Here is a 13,278-nt window from a genome sequence, read left to right as displayed (position 1 = left end):
CCCCCAAATAAATCGACACGTGGCCCTGTCATAATGCCAAGTAACAAAGAGCAGCACAAATGACACAAAGAAAACATGGCCAAAGAGGAAGAGGAGAGGCCCAGTGAGGAGGAAAGGATGTGGTGAGACACTGGCACATTGAGTGAGCTGCACTCCCACCATCTCTAGGCTAGCAGGACCTGGTCTCACATTCTTCTCCTGGTTTATTTAAATTTAATTTAATTATTTACTTTTTTTCCATCATCAGTATAAAATATATACAATTAAAAATATGTAATCAAGATTTAAAGGTACAATCAAAACACATTTATTCAAAACTACATCTAAGGATCAGAACATATGTACATCTACTACAAAACCTAACATATAAATCCTATTCTTCAAACAATATTCATACAGGCAGCAGCTTCTTCCTGAACTTGGAGAAAAGAGAGCTCTTCTGTACAGCAGGCAAGGACTTTGTGGGTAAGGCACCATGGGAATTGTCCAGAGGAACCTTCTCAGTAAGACTGTAACCAGTCCGATCTGCAAAATGGAGACACAAAATTTTAACAGGGGCCACAATGCAAACCTAAAGCAGCTAAAGCTCCATATCTCATGGGTCAGACTTCCTGCAAACTTCTAAAGAGCTGCACAGGGAAACATGCTCCTGCTGGCAGGCACTTGAGGCAGGCCAAGGGAAAACCCTGGCCCACTTCCACAGGGCTGCCACAGGAGCACCCTGGCCTCTGGGCTGCCCTGGGACAGCAGGGAGCCCAGAGCCCTGTGCTCTCCAGCAATGGCTCAGCTGCACATGCACCTTCCTGCTCCTCTGCCTGCCCCACAGCTGAGGAGCCCTCCAGCTCCACAGGCACTGGCAGCAGCACAGCTCATTGCAGGGGCACATGCAGGGCACAGCTGTTCCCTGGCAATGTGCACAGGCTCGCTGGGCTGCCACAAGACCCTTCCTCCCACCAGAGATTGGCCCAGCTCCCCCTCACCTCTGTGTGAGGCTGAGTCATGATCAGCCTTCACCTTGTCCTCAGTCTGGAGTTGCTTCAGGCCCCCCATGCCATGACTAGGAAGGGCGATGGAGAGAGAGGGGGCAGGTGCACACCCTTCCTTAGCATTTGGTCTCTTTTGGCACAGCTAACAAGGCAGATCTGGAGGTGTCCAACTCAGCACGTTGTCATCTCTCTGGAGAACATCATGCCTTCACCAGCCCAACATTTTGGAGAGGTTTTCCCGCACATGTGGAGGCTGGCTGGCAGCACATCTCTTCAGCTTGGTGCCCATCACCTTGTGGAGGGCAGAGGCAAGCTTGGTGGCCACAGTGCGGACATTGGCGCTTCGCACCGGCAGCGCCTTGTTCTCCAGGAAGGACCAGAGCACGGGCAGGGCGTCGTGCTGGACCACTTCAGGGCTCCTGGCATAAACCCACTCCACAAGCACTGCCGGGAGAGAGACACAGCTTCTCAACCACCAGCCTCAATGCAAACAGGGATCTACCTCTGCTTTTGCTAATTGGAAGCCTTCTGGCTAAGATCAGCAAAATAGCACAGAGCCCCATGATCCAGAAATGGGCAAAGCAGGTGATCATCCTGGAAACAGAACCACCAACCCCTCAGGACTAATTTCTCCAACCACAGCCTTGTCCCTGTGGCAGACTTTGTACCTTTACTAAATTATTCCACAATCACTTTCTGCATGAGCAATGAATGAAATGTCCAGTTGCTTTTTATTTCCATTAAGAAGTTGTCTAAACCCACACTGAAGATTTGGAAATGCACCATAGAGAAGAAATGGAGGGATTTCTAATAAAAGGGATGATTCCATTTTCATAACTTTGATGTCAAGTGCCACATGTTTAATCTGGCTCTTCCCTTTGCTCAGTGGCACACTGCAAAGGGCAGGATTAGAACACACCTCAAAACTCCAGCCTACCAGAGATGGCTGCTGCTTGACAGTTGGATTGGAAACATCAGTGACTAGCTGGTGTCTTTGGCAGAATGCTTCTGGGGCTTCCAACAAGCAGCTGTTTCAAACCTCAGGGTGCCTTAGAGAATTATCCAGACCCCATTGCTGTGGCATTTGAGCATCTCCACATTTTAATGCCATTTCCCCTCCCAATCTTAATGGCATTTTTTCTTATAATGTCCACTGAAGTAGGGGCATAGAGAGAGCAAAATGCTACACAAGGGACTGAAATTCATCCAAAACACAAGTATTTTCTCATATTGTCTCTGAAAACTGCTCTCTGCTCATTTTCTGAACCAAACTATGTCAAACACAGACAAAAATTTACTACCAACAGGCTCCTTGCATGGCAGATTTGGCTGAAAGATCAAATCCTGAAAAGCTCTGGAGACCATTCTTATTTTCTGATCAGGCAAAATGTTATCTAGTAGCCATTTATTATTCTGTGGTGGAAGAGACTTCATTTTCTCTATGCTTTTAATCCACTGGCAGTCATCAATATTAAAACAGCTCCTGAAAGTACCCAAACCCCAATTGTGCTAAGCAGGAAAAGGGTTATGATACCCATTTTAACATGGGAATTCATTTGAGTTTAAATGCAATTAAAGACATTGGTGACTATTGAAGGTAAGGAACAGCTGTCTCTTCCTACTGAATCTCAGAGAGAACATCTACTTTTTCTAAAGTAGTCCTAATTTATGTTTCATTCCTTTATTTGAAAAAGAGATCAAAAGATCTGTAAAACTAAATTCCCTGTTGCTGGAGATCTACTTTTTTCAAAGCTCTTTAAAGGGCCTTTGACATTCCCAATTGCTGAACATGCCCTTTTGAGATTCCCAATGAAGACACAAAGTGTATTAAACCTTGCATTCAAAGATGTTGGCCTAATTAGCAGTGGCTTTAGCCCCAGTTAAAGCAAGGCTATCAATAGTCTGTTCTACTATATATTGGGATTATAATTTTCCCATTCCTTGGCTATTGCTGACATAGCAAGCCCCTCTGAGGAATCAATTATCAGCTGCATTTGTAACATTTGGGACAGTGCTGACACAGGCAGACACTGTTTGCACACCCTGAAATGCTCAGTCCAGCGCCACTTTGGCAGCACAGGCAGGGAGCCTCAGCACTCTGCTTCTGCCCCTCTGCCCCCAAAGGCTGCCTTGCACTAAATCCCTGCCTCTAATACGTCTGTTGAGTTTTGACCTAAGCTGTGACCCCAGGCTCTGCACAGTTCAGCCTCAAAGCTTTCCAAGAGAAAAACAAGAGTTCTGTGAGGACAAAACAAACTGATCCCCTGAAACAGCATTTGCCACCATTTTCCCTAAAAGATGACAGATGTCCCTGAGCTTCCAAGAGAGGGGCCAGCTGGGGTATTTTGAGCCCCTCCCTTTCCTGGAGCTGGGTTCTGAGATGCCCCAGTGGGAGCTCAGCCCCGAGGCCGAGTTCTGCCCCCATCTCAGGTGCTGCACAGCTCTGCAGCAGCCAGGGAAACCTGCCAAATACACCTGCCTTGGGCACTGGGCAGGAGGGACAAGCTCAGCACCTCCTGGTTTGGAGGAGCTACTCTGCTGTCTGTTCACAGGCATTGCCTGTAAATACTCCCTGGGAAGACCTCTTGGCCTAGAAGGGGAGGCCCTACCTGTGATACACTCCGTGACATCCAGCAGAGCTTGGCTACTCAGGTGATTCCACTGGTAGCTGAACTCCTTCAGCAGTGATACTTTATCTACAAGTGAAACACATGTTTCTGCTCACTTTTCTGAGACCATAGGAGAAAGGACAGTGCAGAGGGAAAGGGCAGGGGCAACCACATTTTATAAAATAAAGACCATTTCTGCTGGTTTTTGAATCCTTTTCTTCTTTCCTTCCAGCCTGCTTGGCAGGGTTTTAAATTGCAAAAGAAAAGCTCTCCTTTCACATTTGTAAATGCAAAGTTGTCTGCTGTATCAGGAGCTATGTTAAAACATTGCCCATCAGGGACCTCAAGAGTTCAGTCACATGTAAGCAGTGAAAAGATTTTGCATCCCAGAGCAAAAAGGAAGAACCCCATACTTGGGACACAGAAAGGCACCGAGTCAGGCAGTTCCTGAATTCACAGAGCAGCTGAGGAGGAGAAAGTGGCAACTCCCCTTGAACACCTGCCTCTTCAACACTCCTATTTTCAGGCACATTTCCCCAGTGTGGCATTTTCAGAGCTGACATAAATCTGTGTGGCAAAGGAATTTAGAGCAGCCTTTGCCTATGTAGTTAACTGCTGTAGACATCTTGCCCCATGCAAAACAACATGTGGAACAGGGCATCATTGACAGCTGGGTTTATACCTATTTGTTATAAAGAAATGAACTTGGGGAATCCTAAGTTCCCCTTTGAAAATAGAAGACAAAGAAGAAAAGGGGTAAATAGGCAGCTAATGCCTATCATGTAGAGCATTCCCGGTGGCTGCTCTGCAGGAGCTCTGATGGGTCACTCTCCCTTCATGCCAAGAGCAAAGCTATTCATTTGGGAAGTCAAACGGGACCCAAGCAAACTCCAAACCCCCTTTGCCTCTGAACTGCAGCAAAGCTGTAGTCTGGGACTTGCTCTTCAGACAGGCAGCACAGAGCCAAGGGCTCCTGGGACTTTTGGGAAATGCTGATCACGTTCAAGCCTGTTGGGGGACTGGTGCATAAGGACTGCACCTGCACAGCTTCTGGGGGATGCCAGCTGGAGCTTTCCACAGACAACAGCAGCTATCAAGGCACTCAGCACTCTCTTGTGTCGGAGAGACAGAGACACAGGTGAGGAGAGTCCATGCCAGGGCTCAGCCTTACCTAAATGAGCAATGGATTCTTCCAGCGCTTTCACAGCTGCGGCACGAACCCTGGGATCCTTGGAGTTCAGGTTCTTCGTTATTCCTTCCAGCAAACCAATGATCACCGGGTTCAAGGCATCTTTCAGGACGCCTGTGATTTCAGCCAGCACGTCCAGTGCCTTCTGCTTCACTTTCTTGTGGCTGTCAGATATTCTCAGGACAAAATATTCAAAAATCTGTGAAGAGAACAAACAACATGAAAGCTGGATTCACATGTCCTTGTTTGAAGAGTGGATGTAGCAGTCAGCAATGTAAAAGATGAGAGTGATACTTTCTGTCAGGTCAGCACTTGCTTGCACAATTTCACTCTTTTCCTGTGGGCCACTCACTGGAATGGTGGCACAACCTCATGCTGCTAGAAAGATTTTCTTCTGTTTTTAAGAGGTTTGGTTGGGGACAGAATAGTTCCTATGGTATTTCACTCCATCTGTAAATCATTAAATCCATTCCATTTCTTCATGCTAAAGACTACCTTTGCTTTAGAAGTATGGAAGCAGATGTTTACAATGCCCGGTTTTCTACACAGTTGCCTCAAGTACTGAGGGCAATTAGGATTTTGCCAAAACTATGGCAGGAGGAGATCTAAGTTTTCTTTTGTTTGTCTCAGCAGCAGTATCTGGAGAAGTGCAGGGCTCTGATCAACTCTTCCAGGATGCAGATCATTTCTCTAAGTAACAGGTAGACTTCTGGAATTTAATGAGCTGTACAGCCCTCATTAGAGCAGGTTCAGTCCCTTGACAGACACATCATCAGGCACCTTTTCTTGGAGAAAGGGGAAAAGCAGCTACTGGGAGGAGATGGCAGAGATGAGTCCTTAGCTGTTTTCCTCCTTTTCCAAGGAGAAAAAAAGACCCCCCAAGAAGGGTGAGCACTGTCTTTACCAAGAGGAATAGGAACAAGGATGGAAATGAGAGCCAGAGTTGTGCCTGTGCAAGACAAATGGAGTATATGGAAGTATTCTTAAAAAAACCCTGGGTTTAAACCAACCCAGTCTGATCTTCTCTTCCCTAGGTAAACCCATTTTTGGTCTAGAGAATAATTGCCATGCTTTCAGTGGCTGGATTGCCTTCACTTAACCCAGCTGGGAGTAGGAGAGAGCAGCAGTCACACCAGCAGAAAATTCTGTCATCATCGATGAACAGCATCAATAGGCACCTGCCAGACAAATACAGCTGGACTGAAATAACTTGTCCTGAAGCCTGGACCTGCATTAAATTTGCCTGGGTAAGAGGGACCAGCATGTCCCAAACAGCCAGGATGGAGTGCCAAGACACACTGAATTAACTTTACTGCTGCAGGCTTAGGAAAGGAGCTAAAGGAAAGGAGCAATGAAGATACACTACATACCTGGACAATGTTAGTGGAGATGAGCTGGGGGCTGGTTTTGCACAGGTCTTGGAGGAGTGACACTCCTTCCATGCGCGTCTGAAACCCCTTGGCCTCCAGGAGATTGTAAAGCTTCTGGAGCAGCTCCGTTTCTTCCTCAACTGGAGGTAACGTGACCTGGGCTTGTGCACGGTGTAGGAGGCATCCATCAGAGGTAGATTTCACCCTGGAAAATAAAACCAAATGAGGACCTGTTGGTGATAATACCTTCAGTAAATTGTGAGCAAAACATCTTCAGTAGCTTTTCTAATGATGTGATTTCAAGCTAGAAAGTCATGAGGCTCTGAAAACCAACGTGGACCTAATAACAATCATTTTGGGAGACAATCTGCAAGGAACATTCTCGCCAGTGCTCACTCAGAAAAAGCAAGGATGAGATGCATCTGATCTATCTTCAGATGGCTGCCAAGGCACACAGGTCACATTGCTTTGTGGAGAAAGAGAGACACTACTTCCAAGTTTAAGTGGCTCCTCATATGGGATGTTTGTGTCTCATAATAAGGAAACTCATCACTCCGGAGAAGTGTCTCTACAACCAGGCATGACAATCTGCAAAAATAGCTCAGATGCATCTGAACAGATGAACAGGGTCATATGTGAAGGATTCAGAAAATCAGTCACAGAGATAAAAACAGAAGCCAGACACCCCAGACCTACACTCACATTTCATTTGCTTCCCTAGAGACTAAATCCACAGCTTAACAACCCCACTGGGAACAATTCTCCTGGATCAACCTGTCTCTTCCATGAGCATGGAAAGATGCTAGCTATGCTACTGAGGCATGTGGTCACTTTCCTGCCACTGCTGAGCATGACAGAGCTAAATAAATCCCCTCTGTGATCAGAGGAGAACAGGTACAAGTAGCTCTGCAACTGCCATGAAGAGACAGCAAGGACCAAATTCCTGTCTTAAATGCTGATTGCAGCACAGGACAAAGGAAACCAAACATGCTGTCTCCATCAAGCAAATCATATGAAGGACAGGAATATCAAGACAAAAAGTCCACATTGAGACACCTGTTGCCTGAAGTTGATCAGGAATTGCATTGCTACTTACTACTCAAACTTGATACTGTTTCAGGGTAAGAAAACCATGATTCAGCCAGGCCAAACCACATGCATGAGAACTGCATCTTTGTGGAATGGCATCCTCCTTCTAGACTGAGACTTCTCATCAAAACACCCATGTGGAAAAGACTCCACTCAGATGAAAAAAAAGCCCTGGTTGAATTTCCTTGTCCCAAGTCAGGCAGCAGAAACTTGGCCCTGTCATAGCCTCCATACCACTGCCCTTGCCACTGCACTGGATCGTCTGAGCTGCAACCAATGGGGTCTTTTTGTCTCTCAATTGTGAAAACCCCTCCAAAGAAGTTGTGTTCAGCCTAATGCAGAAGTAGACTTTTTTTTATCATAGAGCATTTGTAGGGAAAGAGAACAATCTGTGTCACTGGCCATCTCTGCCAGAAAGATTTTCCTGAGGAAGAGACATGTACAGCTTGTCATGTGCTTTGTCACATCTGAATAAAGTGCTCAGTACCATTTGCTAGAAGACAATGTGGCCTGGGGCTTCTTGGAGCCATCGTTCCTCTTCTTCACCAGCTCCTTGACAGATGGGCGTTCAGCCTTCTGGTTTTCCATCCCCTACAAAGACATAGAGAAACCCCATCAATCTTTAGAGTATAAAATAGGAAATTCCCTGCTTAAAACACAAGTTAGAACCAGGATCACTGCTACCAAGGCTTAGGGAAACATTTCCTAACTTGCAGATAGAAACAGCCCAGGGATTCAGTGATGCCAACTCTTTGCTTTCAATAGCCCAAGGCAGGCTATGGGTGCTACTAGACTGAGCAGCAGTCTAAAATCCCAAATTCATTAGTCTTCAGCATAAATGGGAATAATGCAAACTGGCAGGCAACAAGTGTTCGTAAACAACAGAAGCAACAGAAAAATCTGGACTCTCTGGGGGTTGGCCCATTGTGTTGGAAGGATTTGGTTCAACACTCACTCTCCCTCTGCCTGAACAAAGGCATGCTCCCTTCTGTAATGTCGATAAAAAAAATAAAATCCCCGCCCCCCCCACAAAAAAAAAAAAAACAAACCAAAAAAAACCAAAAACAAAGGGGTTTCCACTGGATGCTGCTGAATTCACCAAGATTTTTCCAGTTCCACAGAACTTGACAGCAGGGCAGTATTCCCAAAAGACTGTAACTGTAGTAACTAGGATTGACTTGGCCATCTTTTGTAAATTTGGAAATTTTTAGTACTACTACTTCCAGTATCTTTTGCAAAGACTCTGTTCTCTTCAGAAGCACTATTCTCACTTAATTGCTTTACTGGGCAGAGGAGGGAGAGCATGGTGGGGCCTTACACTTAAATGTAAACCCATTTGCTCTCTTTCCCTTTCTTCTTTGTGAGTGATATTGAAAATATTCAAACCCCACTTTTTCCCTAATAACATCAATTTCTTTGTGGTCTGCAGATGAACAGGCTGAGGATTAACAGCTCATTCCCAGGAGAAAAATGATTCAGTAGTAGAGGAATGAGATCAAGACAGATTGGGGATGTTTGACCTCACATTAGCAGTGGCAATACTTGCACAAAGGAGACATTTCTCCTGCCAAGCACTTACTTTCTTCTTCATTCTTGTCAGAATATCTTCCAGGTCACTGGTGGAAAGAGATCGTTCCAAAAGCATTTTAAATTTTTGATGATTGAGCAACATCTTCACCATCTCCTGTCCATAATGCCTAAGGAAGGAAGGGAGGGAGGGAGGAAAGGAAAGAAAAGTGAACAAAGAAAGGAAGAGTGTGAACAGAAGAGGCTTATACCTTAAATTCATCATGTGCAATCCTTGCACAAGAAGGCATTACCTACTCAGCAAAGAGGGAGATTTACCTCCAGTTGATACTGCACAGTGCTGTCAGATGAACACAGGAGGCAAGAGGAGAATGTGGGGCAACAGAAAAATACCATTTCACTCTGAAACTGTGGGTGTGCTCTTGTGGGATCAAAGGATCCCAGAGAACAAGCAAAACACATCTGCTTTGTTGTCAGAGCCTATTAGCAGTGTCTTGCTGCCATTGCACAATAATTTGCCTTTCTTTAACTGGCAGGGAAGCCAGGACAAAACACCTCATGCATCCTATTGATTATTCTATACTTTATGTATGCACAGGGGCAGTTAGTTGCTCTGGTGTTCTTGGCAGCTATTAATGGGAATTTCATCATCAGAGTAAGGGGACTTTGGTGGTTTGGGTTGATTTTGCCACTAGGAAATCACAGCTTTCTTCAAGAAGAAATTTGGAGGTCATTGAGCCACAGAAAACAGCATTCTAGAAATCTGCAGACCAAGTTCAGAAAGACTGAATATGTTGGCTAAAGACCCCTGAAATATTTCTAAGAAAGTCTGAAGTTAAGGAGAAATGGATGTTTGGAATCCTTCAGTGATAAATATTAGCCAACACTTTGGCTTTGTGTTGTGCACCCAAGGCCAAAGAAAACTGTTGGACTGGCTCATCTGAGCTCTTTTGATCTCAGTAAAGAATCCTTCAAGCCACAGGAAGCTGGCAATGCTCCTTTCTGCTAGCCAACCTCAGGTTACCCAGTACAGCCATTTGCCCAGGCAAGCCAGAGCAATGGTCACAGCACCAAGGCTGACAGAGCTCCAGAAGCCTTTGGACAATGCTCTCAAGCACATGCAGTGACTCTTGGGGTCACTGCACATGGCCGGGAGATGGACTCGATGACCCTGATGGGTCCCTTCCAACTCAGCATATTCCATGCTTCTATGACCCTTATTCACACAGTGAGGGAACTTCATATTTCCTTCAGTTTCCACTCTTATGGGGTTTTACCTTTATAGCCAGGCACAAAAGGCTTTTCCTGTTTTAGGAGGTGAAATGAAGATCATTACCTTGTGTCCTTGTGACAGTCCTGAGCAAGCTTCCCTGCCACGTGTGCCAGCCTCTCAGCCCTGGCTGTGCCTGCCAGCTTTGTGACTCCAATTCTCTCCATCAGGGACAGGAGGAGCTCGGCCCCACACTTCCGCACCTGGGCGTGACGGCTCCTGGGAAGGAGAGAGCAAACCCTGGGGCACAGGGAGAAGGAGCAGCAGCAGCACAGGCCTTGGCCAGAGCCTGCTCCCTGTCCTTGCTGGGGGAAGGAGGCCTGGCTTCTCCCTGCAACTTTAGACACCGCTAGAAGGTTCTGTCCTCAGGTAAACACAAAGCTAGCATTCTACAGAAGGACTGCCTGCAAGGCAGAGGGAGGAATTCAGTCTCCCTGCACTCTCTGATACCCAGCTCCTTTCACAGTATTTACTCTGAGAAAGATTAAGGAAATAGATTACACATTAATGATTTAGAAATTAAAGACACTTCATGCTGACCCATCAGAGGGCACCCAGTACACAGAGCTGCAGCGGGATTGAGGCTCTTTCCACCCATGATCCCCAAATCTGCAGACCTTTGGAAAAAAACAAATGCAGGGAAAACATGTTGTGGGCCATGAAGTTGCAGAATATCCAGCAATGCAGCCTGTTTCTTCTGTGAGGCTTGGCAACGGATACATCTGAATGTTTTACCCTATTCCAAAGCTGAGGAAAGGAGGGACAGGCAGTTTAGCCAGGCTGTCCTGTTCTAGAGAGTGTCTCTTGGGAACTATCAGGCCCAGCACCAACATTTAAGGCAGCATGTGCTTCAACTGTTCCATGGCAGTCAGGCTGTGAAGGTGCCTTTAAAGTGATTCATCATCCCAAGGCTAACATGAAACATGAGTTTGAATAGAAAGTAGAGTTCTATGGCCAGGACAGTCATACAAGACTCCTTTTGGCAGGAGCTGCACCTGCTGTGCAGGCTGTGCCACACCCAGCAGATTGTCCCCCATGTGCTCCACACCCCAGCAAGTACCCTCCTCCTTTCTCAAGCTAATGGCATCATGAGGAGACATGGTTTTCCCAGGGCCCCTGTGGTTAGTGCTGTGAAATACCAAACACCACTCACAGCTGCAATTGCAATTGTCCCTCTTGCCACAAAAGCACAAGGCTCTATCCTCAGGCTTTGCAGGCACTTTCACTTCCCCACCAGTCACCACAGCTAGGAAAATCTGACAGCCTGGGAGAACTCCAGGAAGCAGCAGGAAGCTGAGTCAGAGGAGCTTTCATTTGGGTATCAGGAAAAAGGTTTTTCACCCTGAGGGTGGTTGGGCACTGGAACAGGCTCCCCAGGGCAGTGGTCACAGCACCAAGCCTGACAGAGTTGAAGAAACATTTGGACAACAATCTCAGGCACTTGGTGTGACCCTTAGGCTGTTCTGTGCAAGGCCAGGAGCTGGACTCAATGGTCCTGATGAGCCCCTTCCAACTCCCCATATTCTAAAGTTCTGGGATTCTGAGAACTAATAGGCTGCAGGAGGGCAGAAACAGGTGACAAGAAGAGAGAAATGACGTTGATTGGAGAATGAAGTCACTGAGTTCACAGAAGATGCAGCATACAGGACCCTTCCCTCCCACCATTCCCATTCTCTGTCTCATCCCTTCTCCCTCCCACACACTAGAAGGTGAAGAATATCACTAAAAGAAGAACAACCTACTTGACTCCCATGTCCATGAGAGCAGTCATTGCTCGTGCAGGAGTCACATTCTCCACCATGATCCCCAGGGTCTGACTGGCTGCTTTCTGAACAAATTCTGGGGAGTTGGACACCATCTGCAGAAGGACCCGAGCAACCTCATCCACCTCAGAGTCCATGTTCTTCTTCAAGGTCGCAAAGAGCTCTCCCAGAGTGACAATTGCAGAGTAGGACACCTTGGAACGGAGGTTGGCCACCTGGACAAGTAATGAGGGGAAACATAAGAATCACCTTGAAAAGAAAACCAGTTGCCTGCAACAGAAGTCCCAGAAAATGACAACACATCCCACTGTGTCCAGAGGAACATCAAAATACAGTAAGAGCAGGAGAGCACAAGCACAGAAAGGCTTTTACTCTGGCACCAATTTCTGGTCTCACACCTGCTTACTGCAGGCCTAAAAAAAAATATTTCATTCAAGTGTTCTACTTAACTCTTCTAAAATGTTCACAGCTTTGATTTTAAGCCCTTTGACTAGAAAACTGAAGCAAGGGCTGCTTTCAAATCATAAAAGCACAAATCATAAAGATAGAAGAGTCAGGTGCTCCTGTTCAAAAAACAACACCAGCAGCTGAAGCACTCAGCCAGGAAACAGAAAACACAGGCTCAGACCCAGAGACCAATTTGCAGTGTTGAATTACAGCTTGGGCAGAGACTGGGACTCTGGCAAATAACCTCATTAGTGTCTCAGTTTCTGCATTTGCACATTGCATTATAAAGGCACCACACTCAAAGACAAGTGTCAGATACCCAACTTACCAGTAAATACAGCTACATGTACCCACAGATCGTACAGATAGCTGACAGAAATTAGAAATAGAAGGTCTAAAAGCAGAAATGAAGGCAGACCCTGAGCACACATGGAGACGAACAAGCACATACCTACTCTACACACCATGTATGAAGTATGTGGGACAATTCAGAACAATGTTCTCACCTCGCTGGTAACTGCCAAGCAAACATCATGAAGTCTACACAGCAGGACCTCTGAATGGGACCCAGCCAGGTGTTTGATGTTGTAGAGTCCCTTCTCCTTCAGCTCCCTGAAAGGCAGAAGATTGATTTTTTTCTCTCCCCCAAGGCAGCACCCTCTGAGATTATCAGGCTGGCAGCTCAGTCAAACAATGGGAGGTGCTTTTCAAGGAGTACTTAATTTAGTTGTGGAAAAGGTTGCCACAGGATGATGTGGCTGTCAAAAGCCTACACAAATCCAAGAGGTGAATAGAGGGGTTTCAGAGTGGCCATTTAAGCAGACAGCCTTTCTGAAATCTCTGGCACATGATGCCCCCCTGGCACTGCTTCCTAGAAGCTGTAGACCAGACCAAACTGCTGTTTCTTGTCACCTCCCTGTGCCTGTCCCTGAGACACAGTCCCACCGAGCTGTTATTGGGGCATTTTCCTTTTTTGTCAGCCCCAGCAGGCAGTTCAGCACTGAGAGTCTGCACTGGCACTCTGGAGC

At 46.4% G+C, this 13,278-nt stretch overlaps 1 protein-coding gene and 1 long non-coding RNA gene across 2 annotated transcripts; both read right to left on the bottom strand.

Moving 5' to 3' along the window:
- Positions 1–291: 291 nt before the first annotated feature.
- LOC135288597 (uncharacterized) lies at positions 292–1,453 on the bottom strand. Its single transcript, XR_010351654.1, has 2 exons — positions 981–1,453; positions 292–525 (listed from the first exon to the last, which is right to left on the bottom strand). It is a non-coding gene; the product is annotated as an uncharacterized LOC135288597 (long non-coding RNA).
- A 2,633-nt stretch (positions 1,454–4,086) lies between these two features.
- On the bottom strand, positions 4,087–9,077 carry LOC135288595 (TOG array regulator of axonemal microtubules protein 2-like). The gene is made up of 4 exons (XM_064401965.1): positions 8,823–9,077; positions 7,731–7,834; positions 6,155–6,359; positions 4,087–4,983 (listed from the first exon to the last, which is right to left on the bottom strand). Exons 1-4 carry the CDS (start codon positions 9,033–9,035, stop codon positions 4,540–4,542), a joined length of 966 nt encoding a protein of 321 aa, XP_064258035.1. The 5' UTR covers positions 9,036–9,077; the 3' UTR covers positions 4,087–4,539.
- Positions 9,078–13,278: the final 4,201 nt, after the last annotated feature.

This window comes from Passer domesticus, chromosome 33, assembly GCF_036417665.1.
Source record: "Passer domesticus isolate bPasDom1 chromosome 33, bPasDom1.hap1, whole genome shotgun sequence".
Lineage (NCBI taxonomy): Eukaryota > Metazoa > Chordata > Aves > Passeriformes > Passeridae > Passer > Passer domesticus.
The sequence above is the reverse complement of the archived record's forward strand: the minus strand, read 5'-3'. Positions and strand labels throughout refer to the sequence as shown.